Source organism: Rousettus aegyptiacus, unplaced genomic scaffold, assembly GCF_014176215.1.
Source record: "Rousettus aegyptiacus isolate mRouAeg1 unplaced genomic scaffold, mRouAeg1.p scaffold_m13_p_2, whole genome shotgun sequence".
Taxonomy (NCBI): domain Eukaryota; kingdom Metazoa; phylum Chordata; class Mammalia; order Chiroptera; family Pteropodidae; genus Rousettus; species Rousettus aegyptiacus.
In genome coordinates, this window is record NW_023416295.1 from 147076372 (window position 1) to 147094042 (window position 17671).

The window sequence follows — 17671 nt, forward strand, 5'->3', positions numbered from 1 at the left end:
ATGAAATCATTGTGTTCAATCTTCTACTTTAGCTTTATTCTATACCAGTGCCAGTCTGCCCCATTGGACAGTTGTCTCACAAACAAATGGAAGAATTTCCTCAAAGGACTACCAGTTTTAGGAGGCGCTTTAGGGGCAATCCATTGGACAATGTCTTTACCACCTTCCTTTCACTTAAGGCTTTGTATCTCAAGAATCTCTTTTCCATAACCAAATAAAGACAAAACAAGAGGAAAGTTCTGTGAGAAGACAAGGAAGGCCAAGAAAGGGATGGTAGAGGTCATTTAATTAGGTCTTGAGAGATAGTAAAGAAAGGTAAGTTCATGGAAAAGTGTCAGCCAACGAAGGATTTGGGGGCATGCTACTTCTTTGTCTAACCTTTTACGTCGATATAGGTAGCAGAAGGGCAGAGGTTGGAACCTTTCAGCTCTGAGGACAAAGTTAGAAAGATATGCCAGATATTTGATAACAGATTCAAGGCTTCCAGTTTACCAGAGAATAGTCAAGACTTGCAGTTTAATTGGATTCGACAAATGCTTACCGGGTACCTTAAGTGCTAGACTTGGCAAGTTTTCTTTGGCCTTACCGAATTTATGAGCAAAATGCTGCAGGTGTTAAGTAATCTTATTTAAGTCACAAATACCTAAGTATTATATATTACTTCTATCTTGAGAAAAAAATATTTTGGCAATGCTCTAATTTCTAAATTCACTGCCTATTTAGAAATGGTGTACCTGAAATCCATTTCTACTTATTATAGTCATACAATTTGGAAATAAAAAATGACAATTTTATTTAAAAAATTGCACATAAGGCTAATTTTTAAGAAATAAGGTGGGTTATTACTAAAATCATTTTTAGAATTTCATAATAAAGATACATTTGACTGATGTTATGGACTTAATGTGTAACCCTCCAAAATTCTTATGTTGAAGATGTAACATCCAATATGATGGTGTATGGAGGTGGGGTCTTCGGAGGCAATTAGGTTTAGATGAGGGTATGGTGGCGCCCTCTATTAGTGTCTTTGGAAGAAGATGAAGAAAGACCAGAGTTCAGTTGCTCTCTCTCTCTACCTACTATGTGAGGACCCAGTGGGAAGGTAGGCATCTACAGACCAGAGAAAGGGTCCTCGCCAGAAACTAAATCTGCCAGCACCTTGATTTCGAACTTCCCTGCATCCAGAACTGTAATAAATGTCTATTGTTTAAGCCAGTCCATGGAATTTCATTACAGCAGCCCAAGCTCACTAAGACAACCACCAATTAATAGAAAAGTACCCTTTTATTGAGAGGTAAGACAAGTGTATTTACAATATTCAATTGTTAGATCATATAATCTGACTGTGAGACTTTTTAAGCAGCAGTATTTCAGGAATTACAATTTATAAGGGGAAAAGAAAAACATTCCAAATAGGTTTCTGTTACAGAAAATATATTTGAACAATGCCAGAAACATTTAAGGCTAAGTAGAATTAGACTTTTTCTTCCATCTTCATAGCAATAATCAATGTTTTTGTTTTTTTTTTTCACTAAAAATGCTAATTTTGGAAAAGAAGAAACAATATTTAGAAAAACTGAAAGAAATGGTACTCCTTTTAGTCAGAGGACTAATATGTTTAAAAATAGAGCCTGATCAATGGTCCTGAATAAGAAATATACAATGCTGCTATGCAGTCCCAAACTCACATTTGAGATTAGCCACAGACTCGTTTAAAACTGAGAACTACTCCAGCCTCTCAGTCTTACTAGGAATTGGGAGATTAGCGAATCTTTCACACTTCTGCTTGATAATAAGATTGTTGAAAAAGAGATCTGTTACAGTGCAAAGAACATTTTGATAAAAATTCATGTCTACAAAGGAGTTAAATAATACAGATGTTCCTTGCATTAACAGATTCTGCTCTTGCTCAAAAGGTAGAATTAGCTAGCAGTTTTAAATAACATGGGCAGTCAAAAATATGTATAACAGAATCTTACAGGGCAACTTGTATAAGTCAATCCCCAAAATAGGTATATATTTGACACTCTCCAAGTGAGGATATTACTCTTTTGAATAACATTAGACACAACACTAGGTCTCTTATTATTCCATGAACTATTGAGGTAGTAGTCTCATTTTGTCAATATCATCTATTTTTTTCACAGATTATGTCATAGTTAAATGCCAGCATCAAAAGACAGTAATCCACAAGACTGAACCATTAAGACTATCTACCAAGATTTTCCTTCTTTAAACGAGCAAGCTTGGGTGTTCTCTGCATCAAGAGATTTAACTAAAAATAATATAGGCTGTAATATATTTTGTAGACATGTTTGTAAATAAAAATCATGAGTTTCAATTATGATTTTATGCATTAAAAAGCTTTGCAACTATTAAAAAAAAGTCAGTGCAATCACTAGCGATAAAACAAATAGTACTATGGCTATTGAAATGTGTTCCTATATTTACCACAAAAGCTGCAATCTGGAAAACAACTAATGAAGAAACAACCACTGTTTCTTACTGTTTCTTTCAAGCAGCAATGGTAGGAAAAAAAAGCTTTTTTAGTGTCGTGTTTTTAAGAAACTATAACCAGTTTAATTACAGTAAAATCACCTCAGCATGTGAATTCAGATATTTCCTCCATGAACTCAAGATGAAGAGTGATCACATGAAGTATACATCATCCATATGGATTTTTATGTTATGAAAAAGCTGAAAATAAGGGAAAACTCAGTTTACATGAATAGCCCTTAAAATAGCTATGTTTAACCTTTTAATATGTTACATCTTATAGTACATTACCAATAGTTAGTTACTTTAGTTTGTGTAAAACACAATAATAAACCACCGTTAAAATAAAAAAGAAAAAAGAAAACATGATGTGGAAAATCCATTTGGTTTGAATTATGTAGTATCTTAAATAAAAAATTTCAATGAAACAAGCTATGCAACAGACTACTTAAGGGTCAAGGATGCGTTTTGTTTAAATGCCTGCATGTAATGAATGATACAGATAGTCTTAGGTTAGACTCCCAAGAGGTAAGTTATTCCAGAGTGTGTTGCTGACCAAAGAAATGCTTAGTCAGCTATAATTTAGAAACTAAAACCTAGTAAAGAATGACCTTTGCATATTCCAACAGAGAACATCTAGTTTAGATTTTCATCTGGCTTTAAAATATTAAGTTCGGCAGAATCACAAGTTTTATTTTAACCATACGTTTACAAAAAAAAGTGATTCATACATCAAACCTGGGTTTTCCTTGTTTTTAATATATTAAAATGACATAATCCAATCTAACTCATGCATCACTTTCAGGGACACAGCGCGACTGGAAATATTTTTGCCATTGCAGTGGACATTTCTAAAAAGCAATTGCCTATGGGTGCTCCTACACCTTCAAAATAAAAAGAAACAGGCACCATAGTTCTCTAAAGATGGCTGTGTTTCACACATTGTGGAAAAACAATAAAAATCGCCTTCAAGAGTTTCAATATGCATGGTAACATAGATTTCATCTCCTTCAGTTTGCTTGCTGACTTCTTAGATCACTTAGATCACCTGTTTTCATTGCTTCTTTGTTAACTGCTGTTGGTACTTCGTAGGTATACATTTTAAAGAACATTACAAGCTATTTCATGTAATTTAATTTTGTGCTGAATATTCTTCAAAGGATTTTATAAATAATACAATATTTTAAATGAGTCTTCAATTCGCTTGTTGTTATACCATATTGTTGCTTTCTCCAACTTTATCTACAAACTGTAAGAAGAAAAACGGACAATTAAAAGTAAGCCTACAGCATTATAAAACAGTATATCAATATTTTAAATGTTGATTAAAAGCCCCACTTTATAAGATTCATGGAAATTTAAGATATGACTGACAATGATTAATTCAGTACTACTCACCACCATCTTTTGACATGTAAATGTGTATAAAAATTTTTTTTTCTAAAAGTTGTTTTTGCATGACATGTTATACATATGACTTTAAGGGTGCAACGTGAGAAATGCAACACAATGAATAAAAAAAATTGAATAAAATGAAGTTAAAACTGGTAGCTTAACAAAAAAATTAAAAAATAAATAAAAAGTTAAAAAGCTGAAATGTCAGCCATTCATGCATTAATGAACCCAATAAGATATTTCAACTGACCATTACTGTGGATCTCTTCTGGGCCTATGTAGTCTTTGAACAAACAGATTTAACTCCATTAAGTTCAATAATTAACAACAGCTATTGACTAAAAATACTTTAAATGTGTTCCTGGACTATAGACTGAAAGTGGCAATGGCATTAAAAATAGATTTAATGACACAAGCATAAATTTATAATTATTAAATATAAGTTTTAACACATATTAAATGTAAATGGCTATTTACTTTGGTTACCCCACCCCAAATATAAAGCAATTGGGCTTTCTTCAGCATTCCAGATGGGTGATGCAAACAAATATTAAAACAAAATAGTGGAGATATTTATTAAAAGTTGTGTAACCAAAGTGATTATAATACTATCAAAATCTAGTAATCATCCAATTCTTTCATTTCGCTAGTCATATTTTTACTTAAGCAGTAATAGGAAACATAATTTATAGTGTTGGGCATCCATTTATGGAAATATTGAAGAATCCTTAAATATGAGGCGTAAATAATGATTACAATTCTATAACTAGATAGTTTAGTAAGTTCAAAAGCCATTGTAAGTATAAACTGACCTCTGTATGAGTCTGGTGATTAATGCAAATGAAATTAATATACACCCCTATAAGCCTAGGTTCCAACATTTTATATGACCATAAATAGGTGACTGGCATACTGAAACTAAAAGTTGCTCTAAAAGTACTCATGGATTTATTAGAATTTTAAGGTATATTTAGGTGGAGACAAAGTACAATGTCCTCTCCCCAAAGCCAACTTCAAATATCTAGGTTCTGGGCTGTATAGTTCTGACTCTACAATTGACTTGAGGATGGAAATGAAATTAGGCTTATAGTGATACCTTTAGCTCTTTGAGAATTCAATAAATGCTGTGGACCATCTCTCTAGAAACTTCTACAAAATCTGTAAACAACTTTTAGAAAGTTGATGGCCCACCCTGAAAAAACAGATTTCACAAGACTGTTTAAAGTCATAGAGCTGTGAACGGAATTTTATCATCTGACTCCAAGTATAATAATGCTTTATTCGATTGTCTTAATGCACCTATTTGATGAAACAGTCTAAGAAAATATTTATAACCAATAACGATACCATTTTTATATTATTGCTTCTAAAATTAAAGATCATATAAAAATCAATTGAAAAGTGCCTTGAACCCTCAAAGAGAAAGGCTGAATAGCATATCAATCTGAGTTACATTAAAAAATAGAGAACGATATTAAAAATGAATGCAGTGAAACAAAATTTCAGGTATTATAGTTTTAGCAATGATTATTTTTTCTAGTATTCACAGTAACCATGATCTATGTGATGCAACCAGTTATATCAAAATAAAAAAATCAATGAATCATGTATTAATCACTCCGATTTCTAGACATAAAGAGCACCAAAGAGCATTTTGATGATTTAAAAATTATGTTTCTAAATACAGGATACTTACTGATCTAATTCCAGGTAAATTCAAGAGCGAGCCAAGGACTGGCACTCTTCTAATGAAGCCAATGACCACAGGAAAGAAGCCCCTAGGATAGGGAAAACAGTTCTCAGAACTTACACTTTCTCAATTACTAAAGTCAACTGCTAACCAAGCAAAAAGAAAGAATCCTGTTAAAATTAGAGACTTCGAGCTTCTGTTAACATTTCTTACTTCTCCCAGGATTTGATTCCTTCCTTAATTATGTTCCTATAATATTCTGCGTACATACCTATAATGGCATTATTACCATATCCTACTGGTATCTTTATCTATGTCTCAGAAATGAGAGAATCTCTAGAACAGATTTCATGTCTCCTATGGGTACTATGATGCCTGGAAGATAGAATACAAAGGATATATATTTCTTGAACAACTATTTCAACCAAGCTTGCTTAAAGGTATGTTCTCACATTGCCTACTATTGTTTATTTACTTGGAAATTGGCACATGGAAAACATTAACTGATCAAAATCTCCCATAGTGTATTTGGTACAAAATTTTTCAATATGTATATGCACTAAAGGAATTGTTATCAAGTGGTAGTAACTATGCAGTATCAGGTTCTACATAGTAAAATGCTACATCTACCTATATATCAATCTATCATTGTTTAGTTGATGAAAATAGCAAACATAGTCTTAAAAGACCAACAAAATGAATTTTATTAAATTGAAAATATTGACATACTGACTTATTGAAAGAGAAAAAAAATTAAATGATTGCCTTACCTGAACAAGAGAAAGAATCCATAAATTTCGAAGATCATGCCTATCAAAGGCCAACCAATAAGGACTACAAATACACCACCCAGGAAAAATCCTGTAGCTTTCATTTTATGTTTTTGGAAAAAGAATCTGAATGTTCTTTCTAAACCAATTACAAAAGCCAAGCCAGCCACAAATAAAACCTACAAGAGAAAGAAAACGCAATATAGAAAAAGTAGTTAAGCACACTGCATAAATTTGAAAAGGTCAAAGCTAAATATAAAGAGAAAATCTGGCTTTTAACGTGGGCAACTGGCCAAAGAAAATGCACACCAAGAAGCAGACCAAGGAATGGGCTAAGCCTGTGAAAGTTGTAATTGTATTCTACTCTTCTTAGTCATTGTGTCTTGATTAAGTGGAGAAAGAGATAAACAAGGAAAAATTAGATGTTATTAAGGGGCATCTGCACCTGCAGTGTTTTCCCAAGTTTTGCTAGATGGAGATGGCTCGGTCAAGTAGATGAGTGGCGAGGCAAAAGAAGGAAGCTGACATAAATGTCACTGGAAGGTACTGCTCGTTCTGAAAACTCTACCTTGGGCTATTGGAACTACATGGATGAGAGAGATGCTGATATGGCCAAAGTGACAGAAGAAGAAACCATGCAAAGCTAGGAAAAGGATTCCAGTTTTATTAATTTCAGAATATCTGGTGGCAGCAGAAATAAAAATATAGCCATGTTCTCAAATATACATATATTTTGTATGTTTTCTGACACTGGACAAGAAATGGTTATTAAAAGCTTTCTTTTCCCCAAGTTTTACTCCCAAATACTTGCCTTTCTTCATGAAAATTATTTCACATATTTATTAAGCCTAAGGTTAAGCTTCATATTGAGATATCAATGCTGTTTAGATTATTTATTAAAACATCGGTTTTGAACAATTTTGTTATCCTTTATATTTACCAATTTTCAATTAAAAGTCCAATGGTAACATATACTTTAAAAGATATTTAATAATAATTTAGGGACTTTATTGACCTCTTAGAAGTTATTTATTTCTAGAACTCTAGTACAACCTCCACACATGGACAACAGAGTACACATTCCAAATAAACAATATATACCTTTCTTAACAAGTCACCTATTAGTATAGATATATTTTTAAAAGGATTTAATTGCTTTTAAAAATCTTTTTACTTTATGTTATTGAACCAAGTGTGAAATCTTAGATGTTTCAAGTCAAAACATATTAACAAATTTACCAAGATATGGGGGCTATCCAGTCATCTATTTTGAAGTTCTATTTAGAGGCAGCCTTAATTTAATCTATTGTAAATCAATATCAAACACTTAACAGAGAAGTCATGCAATTAGAAAAACCTCATTAAAATATTACATCTAAACAAAAAGCTGATGGGTTTCATTCCTGATGGAAACATAGGATGTAACAGGAATCTTTCTTTACATGAGTAATAGTGAATTATTTCCCCCAAATTTAATAGCAGGTAAGAATTCATTTGTAGTTAAAATTTCCTTTTGAAGTTAATTAAAATATATACTGAAAAACTTACATTTCCAATAGCCAACAGTGCTTTGTCAAAAAAGAGAATCATTCCAAAGAAAAGGAAAAACACTCCAAATCCTGTTAATCCCATTCCAATTTCTGCAATATAAATTATGTGGTTAAAGGCAGAGAAAAATTAAAGTTACATTAAAATCCCTGTAAAGTATGACAATTTTTCAGTTTTCTTTTGGCTGATAGAAGGAAATAGGTTCCCAACATATTGCAGGTTAACTTTGTAATGCCATTCACTAAGATCTATAACAAATTAAATTAACATCAGCAAATTACCTTGAAAATTTTTTTTTATAAATTTATTTATTTAAATTAGTTTCAAGTATACATTGGTTAGACATCTATTATGTTAATAAAATGACCCCCCAATTGCTCCCTCTCTCCCCTGGCCCTCCATTTCGTCACCATATTAATGCTAACTGCATTCCCTCTGCCATGCTCCCTGTGCCCAACTATCAACTACTAATTTGTACTTCTTTAACACTTCACCTTACTCTCCCAGCCTCTCACCAAATTGTCCACTATATTTGTGTTACCTTGAAATTTAAAATATGAATGGAAACTTCTAATCCCTATATAAGACATAACATTTCTTACAAACATACCCATAATAGCGATAAATCAGGGTTCTAAATCTTTGGTTATATATTTTTTCTCTCCCAAGAACACCTCTGGCATCAGACAAATATATGGTTTTACTTTTACTTTTACTTTGTCTCCTTTCATAATATATGACTATTATTTGTATGTGTAATATCTACAGGTCCTTCTTTCCCCTCTTAAAATGAATTCCTTCTTTAACTCATTAGAAATGTTATGGTAGGTCAGTACAATATACTTCATTTATACACTGCTTCTCACAATGGCAACAGGAAATATTTTGGGAATCAGGTAGCTGTCTCCTCGAAAGTTAAGTTTCAAAAGTTAAGCATCACTTTTAACTTCTTGATGATTTATTATGGATTTATTCTACAAATTTATCAAAATGATGAATCCATTCAGATATTTAGTCTGAGTCCTCCAAAGTTTATAAGAACACCGTTTTTCCTCTTATTAGTATTCTGAGTTTTTACTCTTTCATTTAAAAAAACAAAGAATTGTTGATCAACTCCTGGACAACTGTTCTAAGTGCCTACACAGTGGTGGACAAATGTAAGCTTTGAAGTCTATGTTCATCTTGTATATAAAACTTTATGTAAAGGCAATAAAATATCTTTTTAGGCAGAAGAGTCTTAACTTTCCAAGATTACAGTTTCATTTTTTCATTAATGCTAGAAAGCACAATCCTCTAAGTCATCTCCCTGATCATTTTAGTTTTGTTCTCAGGAAACAGTCACTAGTCCTTATTTTACCTACAAGCTCTATCTGCATAAAACAATGAAACCATCATACTTTTGGAAACACAATTTTAAATACACTATTAGTGATTTCTGATCTGTTACTGGACTTTTTTATCTTGGTTCCAAAAGCTAAAATCTAGGGCACAGCTACTTAAACAGATTTTAAGCTATGTAAAATGTTTTGATGAGTTGAAAAATTTTCTCATATACATTTTTCTATATCCTCTACCTTCTCAAATTACAGTTAACTACTGTCTTCCATTCCAGCTACCTTCTCCCAAAGTTAGTCCTAAAGAATTCATTCAGGTATCTGATTATAAATACACTGGTAAGTGTATTCCACAGACATGAATTCCTCTGAAAATTTGATATTGATATTTTTATGCTTACATGTCTTAAAAGAATTTACTAAAATAACTGTTTAGATGTCAGAGATAATTTCCTAGAAAATATGCACATAAGAACAAGTAAAATTCCATTAAAATTCCATTGGCTGCTGACTTATTTAAATATGACTAATTTCTATCTTTTCACAAATTATTCTGATTACATGAAATTTTGGAGATGTTTGTTCAGAAAGGAAATTATATGGAAATACAGCTACTAATTATTGAGAATTTACCATGAAATAGCCATTAAGAGGTACTTAACATACCTTATATAACTTAACCTTCTCAATGCCATTGCAAGGTAGGTATCTTTACATTGTTTCAGAGATGCAGGAAATTGAGATTTAGAGAATTGACTTAGTTTGTCTGAAGTTATACTCCTGGTTAAGCATTTGAACTGGTCTATTTGAATCCAAAATCTGTGGGCTTAACCATTATGCCATACTGCTCTCCACAGGATTTTTTTCAGGTTTAGTATGTTTGGTTAAACAAAGCTCAAGGTCATCGGAGTACACTGAACTTCCGGGGGAAGCATCTTTAGGTGATTCAATTTTTTTTTTTTCTTCCAGATATACTCTATTTTATTACATGAGTAGTTGGGAATATTCTAGTTATTTTTTCTCAACATTTTTCCTAGTTTACTTCCACTGTGTTCAGAGAACATACTGTAAATGAGTTCAATTGTCTAAAATGTTGAGAAATACTCTTAGCTTAATTTTGATTAATATTCCATATGCACATGAAAAGAATGGGTGATTTAGGTTTAATATTAGTTTGTTATCCAACATAACTAAGTAGATATTAATGAAACCACTAGAAATGAACTTTAGTGAAAAAGGATAATATTTTAATATTGCTTTGCATTTAATGAATGTTTATACAAATACGCTGTAATTCCTTTAATAAAACTGTGAGGTAAAAAAGTAGCACCAGCCCTACATTTCACATGGGCACCAAGGACTCACAGAGATTAGTAACTTACTCTTGACCAAAGAGGCAGCAAATGTGTGTGGTGGTGGTGGTGGGGGTGTGGTGATGGGGGGTGGGGTGGGTGGGACAAGCAGTGGTGGTACAGAGTCAGGCTAGAATTCACATGCAGTCTATAAGACTCCACAGTCCGAATAACTATAAAATGGAAACCAAAACATTCCTACTACTTTATCCAGTGTGGTCCAGCAGGAGATCTTTTCAGTATCTTTGCCAAAACTGTCACTGGCATGATGTTGCCAAGTATTCCCTGATCTGAATGGTCAAAAGTCTCAAAATGGCCTCACTGTACATTTTCCTCATCCCCAGAATTCCCTTCTTTCCTATCCCTATGCATTCATGAGTCTGCTGGTTGTTAAAGCCCTGCATACAGCTGCCCTCTCACTACCAGAATCACACTCAGTAAAATAAATTTATCTTCCTTTTGTGCACTACCAAACCAAATTTCCTCTTGCCGGTGTGTGTGTATGTAAATAACAATCTGATAAAAGCAATCTAATAAATTGAATTTGTCTAAAATAAATAACTCATTGTAGAAATTTTATACGGAAATATATGCTTAATCCAAAGGTAATAACTGTTAGCATTTTGGTATCTCATTTTAAATATTTTAAAGCAGCATATCTTTCAATAAATCTTGTTTTGGTTTTTTGTTTGTTTGTTTGTTTTTTGGATGGGGGAGTGCTATTATAGAAACTCTTAAAACAGTCACGAATTGTTATTTACTCTGATCATTGCTGGGTCACCCTCTCCCAGAATCAGAACCCTGGAATAATCTTGGCAAATCACTTGAATAATTACCAATTCCTACAGTTATACACACACACAACACCATTTGAAATCCAAAGAGCTTCTGGTTCATTAATCATGTTGTGTTCCAATCTACTGTCCTACCTAAAAGATTTGGCACAAGAACAGCAAAGAGCATAGTTTCATCATCCTCATCAATTTAATGAAGTGAGGAGAATGCTTCCCACTCTGCCCATATTCCAACCTCGCTTCCTTGTTCTAGTTTTTTGGAGGGATGTAAATCATGCATTTGTCCCTATAATAAGTCTTCAAAAGAAAAGAATAATTATGCACAAAGTAAATAATTCATATTTTTATCTAGGTAATAATCAAAGACCCAGATAGAAAGAGTAATAATACTTTACAGTTAGATAGGAAAGCTATGTAGAGTTCAAGTACTTCCTCTGAGTAATTAGAATTAGAAATAAATTCTAGTAATGTATGTATATAATTCTGCTGATTTCCTTGGGCAACCTCATTTTAGTTCTGAGCTTCAATCAAGAGGAACAGAGTACTGTATTTCATAAAGAAAATAGGCTCTGAATATCTTTTTGGTGGTCGAAAAAAATGCATAATACAAAGGATAAAATCTATCTACTGTTGAAACTTTTTGTTATGGAAGAATTATATCATTCTAAGATTGATATCGAGTAAAGTTTAAATCAAGTCTTTTCTATACTAGTATGGTACAGTAAAAGGAACAAAGGTTTTTAAGACAGCAAGTAGAGCTGGTATCAAGTCTTGTTTCTGTTACTTTCCTTAAGACAATACATTGAATTTCTTTTGAGCCTCCTTTAATTTATAAAAGAGATACACTATTCTCTGTCTTACAGGGCTCTTATAAGAAATAAGTGTAACAATTTACACTACAGGATTTATACAAAAGCACATGGTAAACTGAAAGATGTGTTTATACAATTGCTAGTTGTTATTGCAACAGTTTTTTTTTTTTTTTTTTTTTTTAAGGAAGCTCAAAAGATTTCCTCTGATCAGGACAGGTTGAGGCCAAAAGACCTTCCTGGGCCAGGGCAGGTGGCCTCAAAGAGCAGACCCAGTCCAACCACAGGAAAGAAGAGAGACTGATTCGAATAGCAGTTGTGTGTAGGTCCTTAAAAGCTCTGTGAAATTCAAGTCAGCCATGCTTTGAATCCAGTTAATATTCCAGTTTAAAAGAGGGCATTTTATATGAAGTTCTATTTTCATTTCAATAGACTGTTTAATTCTTAAAGTTTTGAAAATTCAAGTGAGTTAACCAGAATAAGAAATGAAAGGCATGGCTGATGAACCCAAGTGCGACAAAAAGACTATCACGACCACCAAAAGATAGGGTTGAACAGATATGTAAATAAAAATGATTAAGATCGACAACAAGGGGTAGGAAAGTGGAAATATTACATTGAAAGAAAAGGAAACAGAGAGCAATGCCAACCTTAGGGATAAGATAGGCCCGAAGAACTCTGAGGCAGGCAGAGAGAGATGCTAAAATAATAAAACAAGCCACAAACCACAATATACAATATTAACAAAAGAAATCCTTTAATTAACACAAAATGACTTTTACTATAATGGAAGCATTAGCTGGTAGGAAAGTGAAGTAATTTCAAGGGATTTCTGGAAGGTTGCTTTCATTGGAGGAATAAAGCGATTATTCAAAATATTTAAATGTGAACATATTTTCAAACACAGCCTTCAATAGGTGACATTTAAAATACCGCCTCCCAAACAAACAGTCAGTAACTTGTAGAGAACCCCAAATCAGTCCTGCGCAGAAACGCCCTCAAGAGTGGGCCGCGGATACTGCACATCAAACTTTCTCTTGTGGCTGTCCGCAGGAACAAAGTGCCCATCTCACTAGGGAGAGGAGAGCAGCGCGACCCTCGTGCAAGACAGACCCTCAGCGAAAGCTCCACCTCCCCAGCCCGGGCGTCTCTAGAACCCACGGTCTCCACCCAGGCCAGGTCGCCACTCCAAGTCCAGCCCTCTCTCCCTCAAGGCAACCCTCCAGGTCACTGCAGCCCTAACTCAGTTTCGCAGGCCGCCGCCCCCAACGCGAAGCTTCATTCATTGACCTGGGCGGAAGGGCGGTGGGAGAGACCCAGCCCGAGCAAGGGGTGTGCGAGGTTCGAGGCGGGGACCCCGGGGCAGGTGCTTACTTTGGGTGTCCGTTAAGGAGATCATGACTGCAGCGGTGAGGGCAACGACGACAGCACCTCGAGAAGGCCAGGGTGTGAAGCAAAGTCGGGAGTAATGAAGCCTGGAAACAGCTCAGGCAAGAGCCGCCACGTCTTCCGGAAACACGCAGCCACCCTCACCCCAGCTTCAAGACTAATTACCATTGGCTAAAACCGGTCCCAATATCAACCAATAACTTGTAGTCTTGTTCAGTGACGTGATGCTGGCCACACCCCTTGACCAATTAGAAACGGATGTTACTTGCAATTGGTTGAACGGACCGACCCGGAAGGGTGGATGTTCTTGGCTGGAGAAAAAAGGGAGACTGGTGGCGGGAAGTTTTTATTGGAGAGCCGCTGAAACCCGTGAGTAGAGGTTCTGAGTTTGGGGCACTTTGGAGTCTGAGACTGGGGATACCGGGGAGGCCGGGGTTGGGGACGACTTTGATTCTTTTGTGGAGAAGTTCTGGGATAACTCCTGTTACCGCTTTTAAAGGGCTAATTCTTTTCCTGCCTGTCCGCGGGGCTGCTCTTTAGTGGATCACTTCCTTCCACCAAAACATTGGCAGGGGAGAAACAAGGGCGTTAATCATCGCCCAGCTCTAATGGCCTAACTTGGGCCTACAGGGGCACGTTCATTTGCCAACCATTTTTTTTTTTTTTTCATCCCAGCCTTTTCCATGCAGGATGCCCTGTCACCAAAACCTGTTTATTGGCAACAACCGTTTATTGGGAAGCCAGTGGGGATACATACCTAAGCGTAAGGGAAAGTATTATTAAAATACTGTTGCTTCTAAACGCAGGCGGCGGGAAGAGGGGGGACATGTGTCTTATTTAACTTGTGGTATCTCAGTGACATTTTCTCCGGCATTGATGACTGAGTGTGACACTAAAATGTTTCCTGTGGATGCTGTCAAAAACTCAGAAACAGTAGAAATAAAAACAAGGAATCACGGAAGTAGTAATTAGTGAAGGTCAAAGAGACAGTTCTCGAACCGGGAGCACTCAAACCAAAACAGGTAATGAGGCTCTGGGGTATATTGTTAAAGCAGCTTAAATAGTGAGAAGGCAGTGGCTGCCTTCATAGTGATTGGTTATAGGATTAACATTTTTCTTAAATGATAGGGAATTGATTAGTTGTTATCTCGGATCAACTTTGAGAGATGGTTTAATTTTTCAGTTATGATTTCCAGAGGCATAAATGAGAAACACCCCAGGTTAAGTTGGTTTTTACAAAACAAGCTAAATTAAACTTTGCTTGCTTGACTAAACTGGTTTTATCTGCTCAGAGTTTTCAAGGCTAGTCTCTGTTTTTGATTTTAACAGTGCCTAACTATACTTCAGACTGACTATACTTAAGACTGACCTGCTATAGCTCAATTTCTGAACATATTTTATATTGAGATATCTTAATATTAAATCATGTCATTTGGGGAAGAAATTTATGAGCGGTTTATAAACAGTATATTCAAAAAAGTATACCCAAAATAGTGGAGGAAATGGTTATAGATTATATTCTTTCACAAAGTCAGAGTTAGCCTCTGCTTTCAATCTCAGCAAACCAGATTCTGCACTGCACTGTTTGCAAGGCACTTTGCTAGGCTACATGAATATAGAGCTGAAGAGACTCAACCCCTTCCCTGTGGAGAACCTTACAGTCTAGAGAAGGAGAACTGTATATCCTTGAAGTAAAGAGATGTTATGAAGATAAAGAATTAGAAGTCCTTGGTTTACTCTACTTAAATGTCTTTTAGTGATATGGCTATTCCAAACTCCTTAGCAAGGTAAAGAAGACCCTGCCTATCTTTCCAGCCTAGTCATGGCTTCAGAATCTACATTAGGAAGAGCATAAGGTTAACAGTCTGGGTAAGGGTGGGAGCATGATGAAGCTACCTTTGGGGAACATTCTAAATTAGTGTTAGAAAATATTGACTGCCCATATCACAGTTGGGAGAGGTGTCCATGGGGATTATGGGAAATATAAAGTTTCTACCCTCAAGGCTCGTCTTCCATTTGGTCATATGTACTCTTATGTTTTAGTCATTGATAGGTATTTAGAGTTCCTTTATAAAACTGTGTTTCCCTCCTCCCACTTCTGATCTTTTCAGGTTCTCTCCTTCTGAAATGTAACGCCCCCAAACTATAATTTCTTTAAGATTGAACCTTAATTATAACACTTTAAAGCAAGTATTGAATAAAATGTCAAATGATTAATTTGAATATTTATGTTGATGGATTTGCTTAACCTAAAACATTTGAATCTATCCAATTTGTTATTTATAAGATAGGTTCTATCATCTAAATCTTACAAGTAGGGGAAAAGGCTGAGAAGAACAGGGTATTAAACTTTGCTGAAATCACCTAATAATTTAGTGCTATAACTTTTTAACTTAAAATCTTTGCTCTTTTTTGCTACATCACTTTGTATCTGGTAGATGCTTGTTAAGTGTTATTGACATTGTACTTGTTATTATATGTTTATGTGACTTTGGATATTTCTCCAAAATCTAAAGAATTTTCATAAAAATTAGTGTGGTAAGAACCCTGTAATCCTTGTTTAAAAGGTCACTGCAATATATAATTTCTAACTTTTTTTGTGCTTAGTCATGACACATTATCATTGAGCGTAAGTGTACTGTTTAAAAAATTGTTGCTCTGATTTTTTATTTCATTTTTAGAAAGAAATTTGGATCTCCAATTCAATTCTAGAATGGCATCTATTTCAGGTTAGTGGAAATGATTACATTTTATTCATTCTGTTCTAGTTCTAATTGCATGGTCTTTGAAAAAAAATACTTATTTTTTTCTGTGTCTTCCCCTCAACTTTTCTGTGAACCTTAAATAAAAGTCTTAATAAAAATAAATTTTAAAGATATTTGTTTGATTTTTAAAAATTATAGTAACTATACATTACAAAATTTACTATTTTAGCTATTTTTAAGTATACGATTCAGTGGCATTTACATTGTTGTGCATCTATCATCAATATCCATCTCCAGAACTTTTTCATTTTCCCAGACTGAAACTGTGTCTCCATTAAACAACAATTCCTGATTACCCCCTTCCCAGCAACTACTGGCATACTATTCTGCTTTCTGGCTCTATGAATTTGACTATTCTAGGTACTTTATTTAATATATATTCATACCATATTTGTATTTTGTGTCTAGATTATTTCACTTAGTGTAATGTCTTTGAGGTTCATCCATTTGTAATATATCTTTTTAAGGCTGAAAAATATTTCATTGTATGTATATACCACCTTTTGGTTATCCATTTGTCTGTCATGGACATTTGGCTTGTACCTTCTGGCTATTGTGAATAATGTTGCTATGAACATTATTCACAATATCTGGGTCCTTGCTTTCATTTCTCTTTAAGTATATACCTAGAAATGGAGTTGTTGGGTCATATGGTATTTTAATGTTTAATAGAAATTGTCATACTGTTTTCCATATTGGGTATACCTTATTCCCACCAGCAATGCATTGGGGTTCCAAGGAAAATATTTTTTTTTTTTTATAGAATTCTAGGAACCTAAAAGTTATAAAGTAAAAAATTTAAATCACTTCTAATCTTACTATTCAGGTTACTGTAACATTTAATTTATTATTTTTAAACAAAATTTTTAACATTTTGTATATATTGTTTTGTAACATGATATTAAAAACAATGTAAATGTAGAATATAGACATTGTTAAATAAATTCTTTGTTGTAAATATTCTAATATGTGTACTGTATTTTGTTATTGCAAAGTGACATTAAGTAATACCACTTAATCTTTTAGTGTTAAACTCTTATGCTGTTTTCATTTTTAAGACAAAAAAAGTATACTGCCTTGAATATCTTTAAATTGAAAGCTTTGTGTGCTTCTCTATTTCCTTAAGACACATTCCTATAAATGGAGTTATTTAAAGTGTTTTTAAAGTACAAAAGAAAATCATCCATTCTGTCTTTCCCAGGCAGATAGTCTTGGCATGTCTGTGTGTTTCTATCCATTATTTGTTTCTGTAACTTGATCAGATTGTACTGTGCTTATTAGTGAGATCTTGCTGTCTATTCAATTAAGAGGTGAATAACATAGTTATTT

At 34.0% G+C, this 17671-nt stretch overlaps 2 protein-coding genes across 8 annotated transcripts in view; one reads left to right on the forward strand and one right to left on the reverse strand.

Moving 5' to 3' along the window:
* Window positions 1-1265: 1265 nt before the first annotated feature.
* GOLT1B (golgi transport 1B) lies at window positions 1266-13727 on the reverse strand. Its single transcript, XM_016140485.2, has 5 exons — window positions 13563-13727; window positions 7900-7991; window positions 6352-6530; window positions 5588-5669; window positions 1266-3745 (listed from the first exon to the last, which is right to left on the reverse strand). Exons 1-5 carry the CDS (start codon window positions 13585-13587, stop codon window positions 3707-3709), a joined length of 417 nt encoding a protein of 138 aa, XP_015995971.1. The 5' UTR covers window positions 13588-13727; the 3' UTR covers window positions 1266-3706.
* Window positions 13728-13836: 109 nt separating this feature from the next.
* The window catches only part of RECQL (RecQ like helicase), a 29637-nt gene continuing 25802 nt past the window's right edge, over window positions 13837-17671 (forward strand). For 2 of the 7 annotated variants that reach the window (XM_036236904.1, XM_016140480.2), the window contains exons 1-2: window positions 13856-13946; window positions 16259-16306. Coding sequence is in view for 3 of the 7 variants with exons in the window: in XM_016140476.2 (XP_015995962.2) it covers window positions 14268-14340; window positions 16259-16306 (121 nt within the window). In the remaining 4 variants the exon portion in view is untranslated. Of the gene's footprint in view, window positions 13947-14252; window positions 14341-14364; window positions 14600-16258; window positions 16307-17671 lie in introns of those variants that run through there. The other 5 variants (XM_016140476.2, XM_016140475.2, XM_036236906.1 and 2 more) reach the window with 5 other exon arrangements.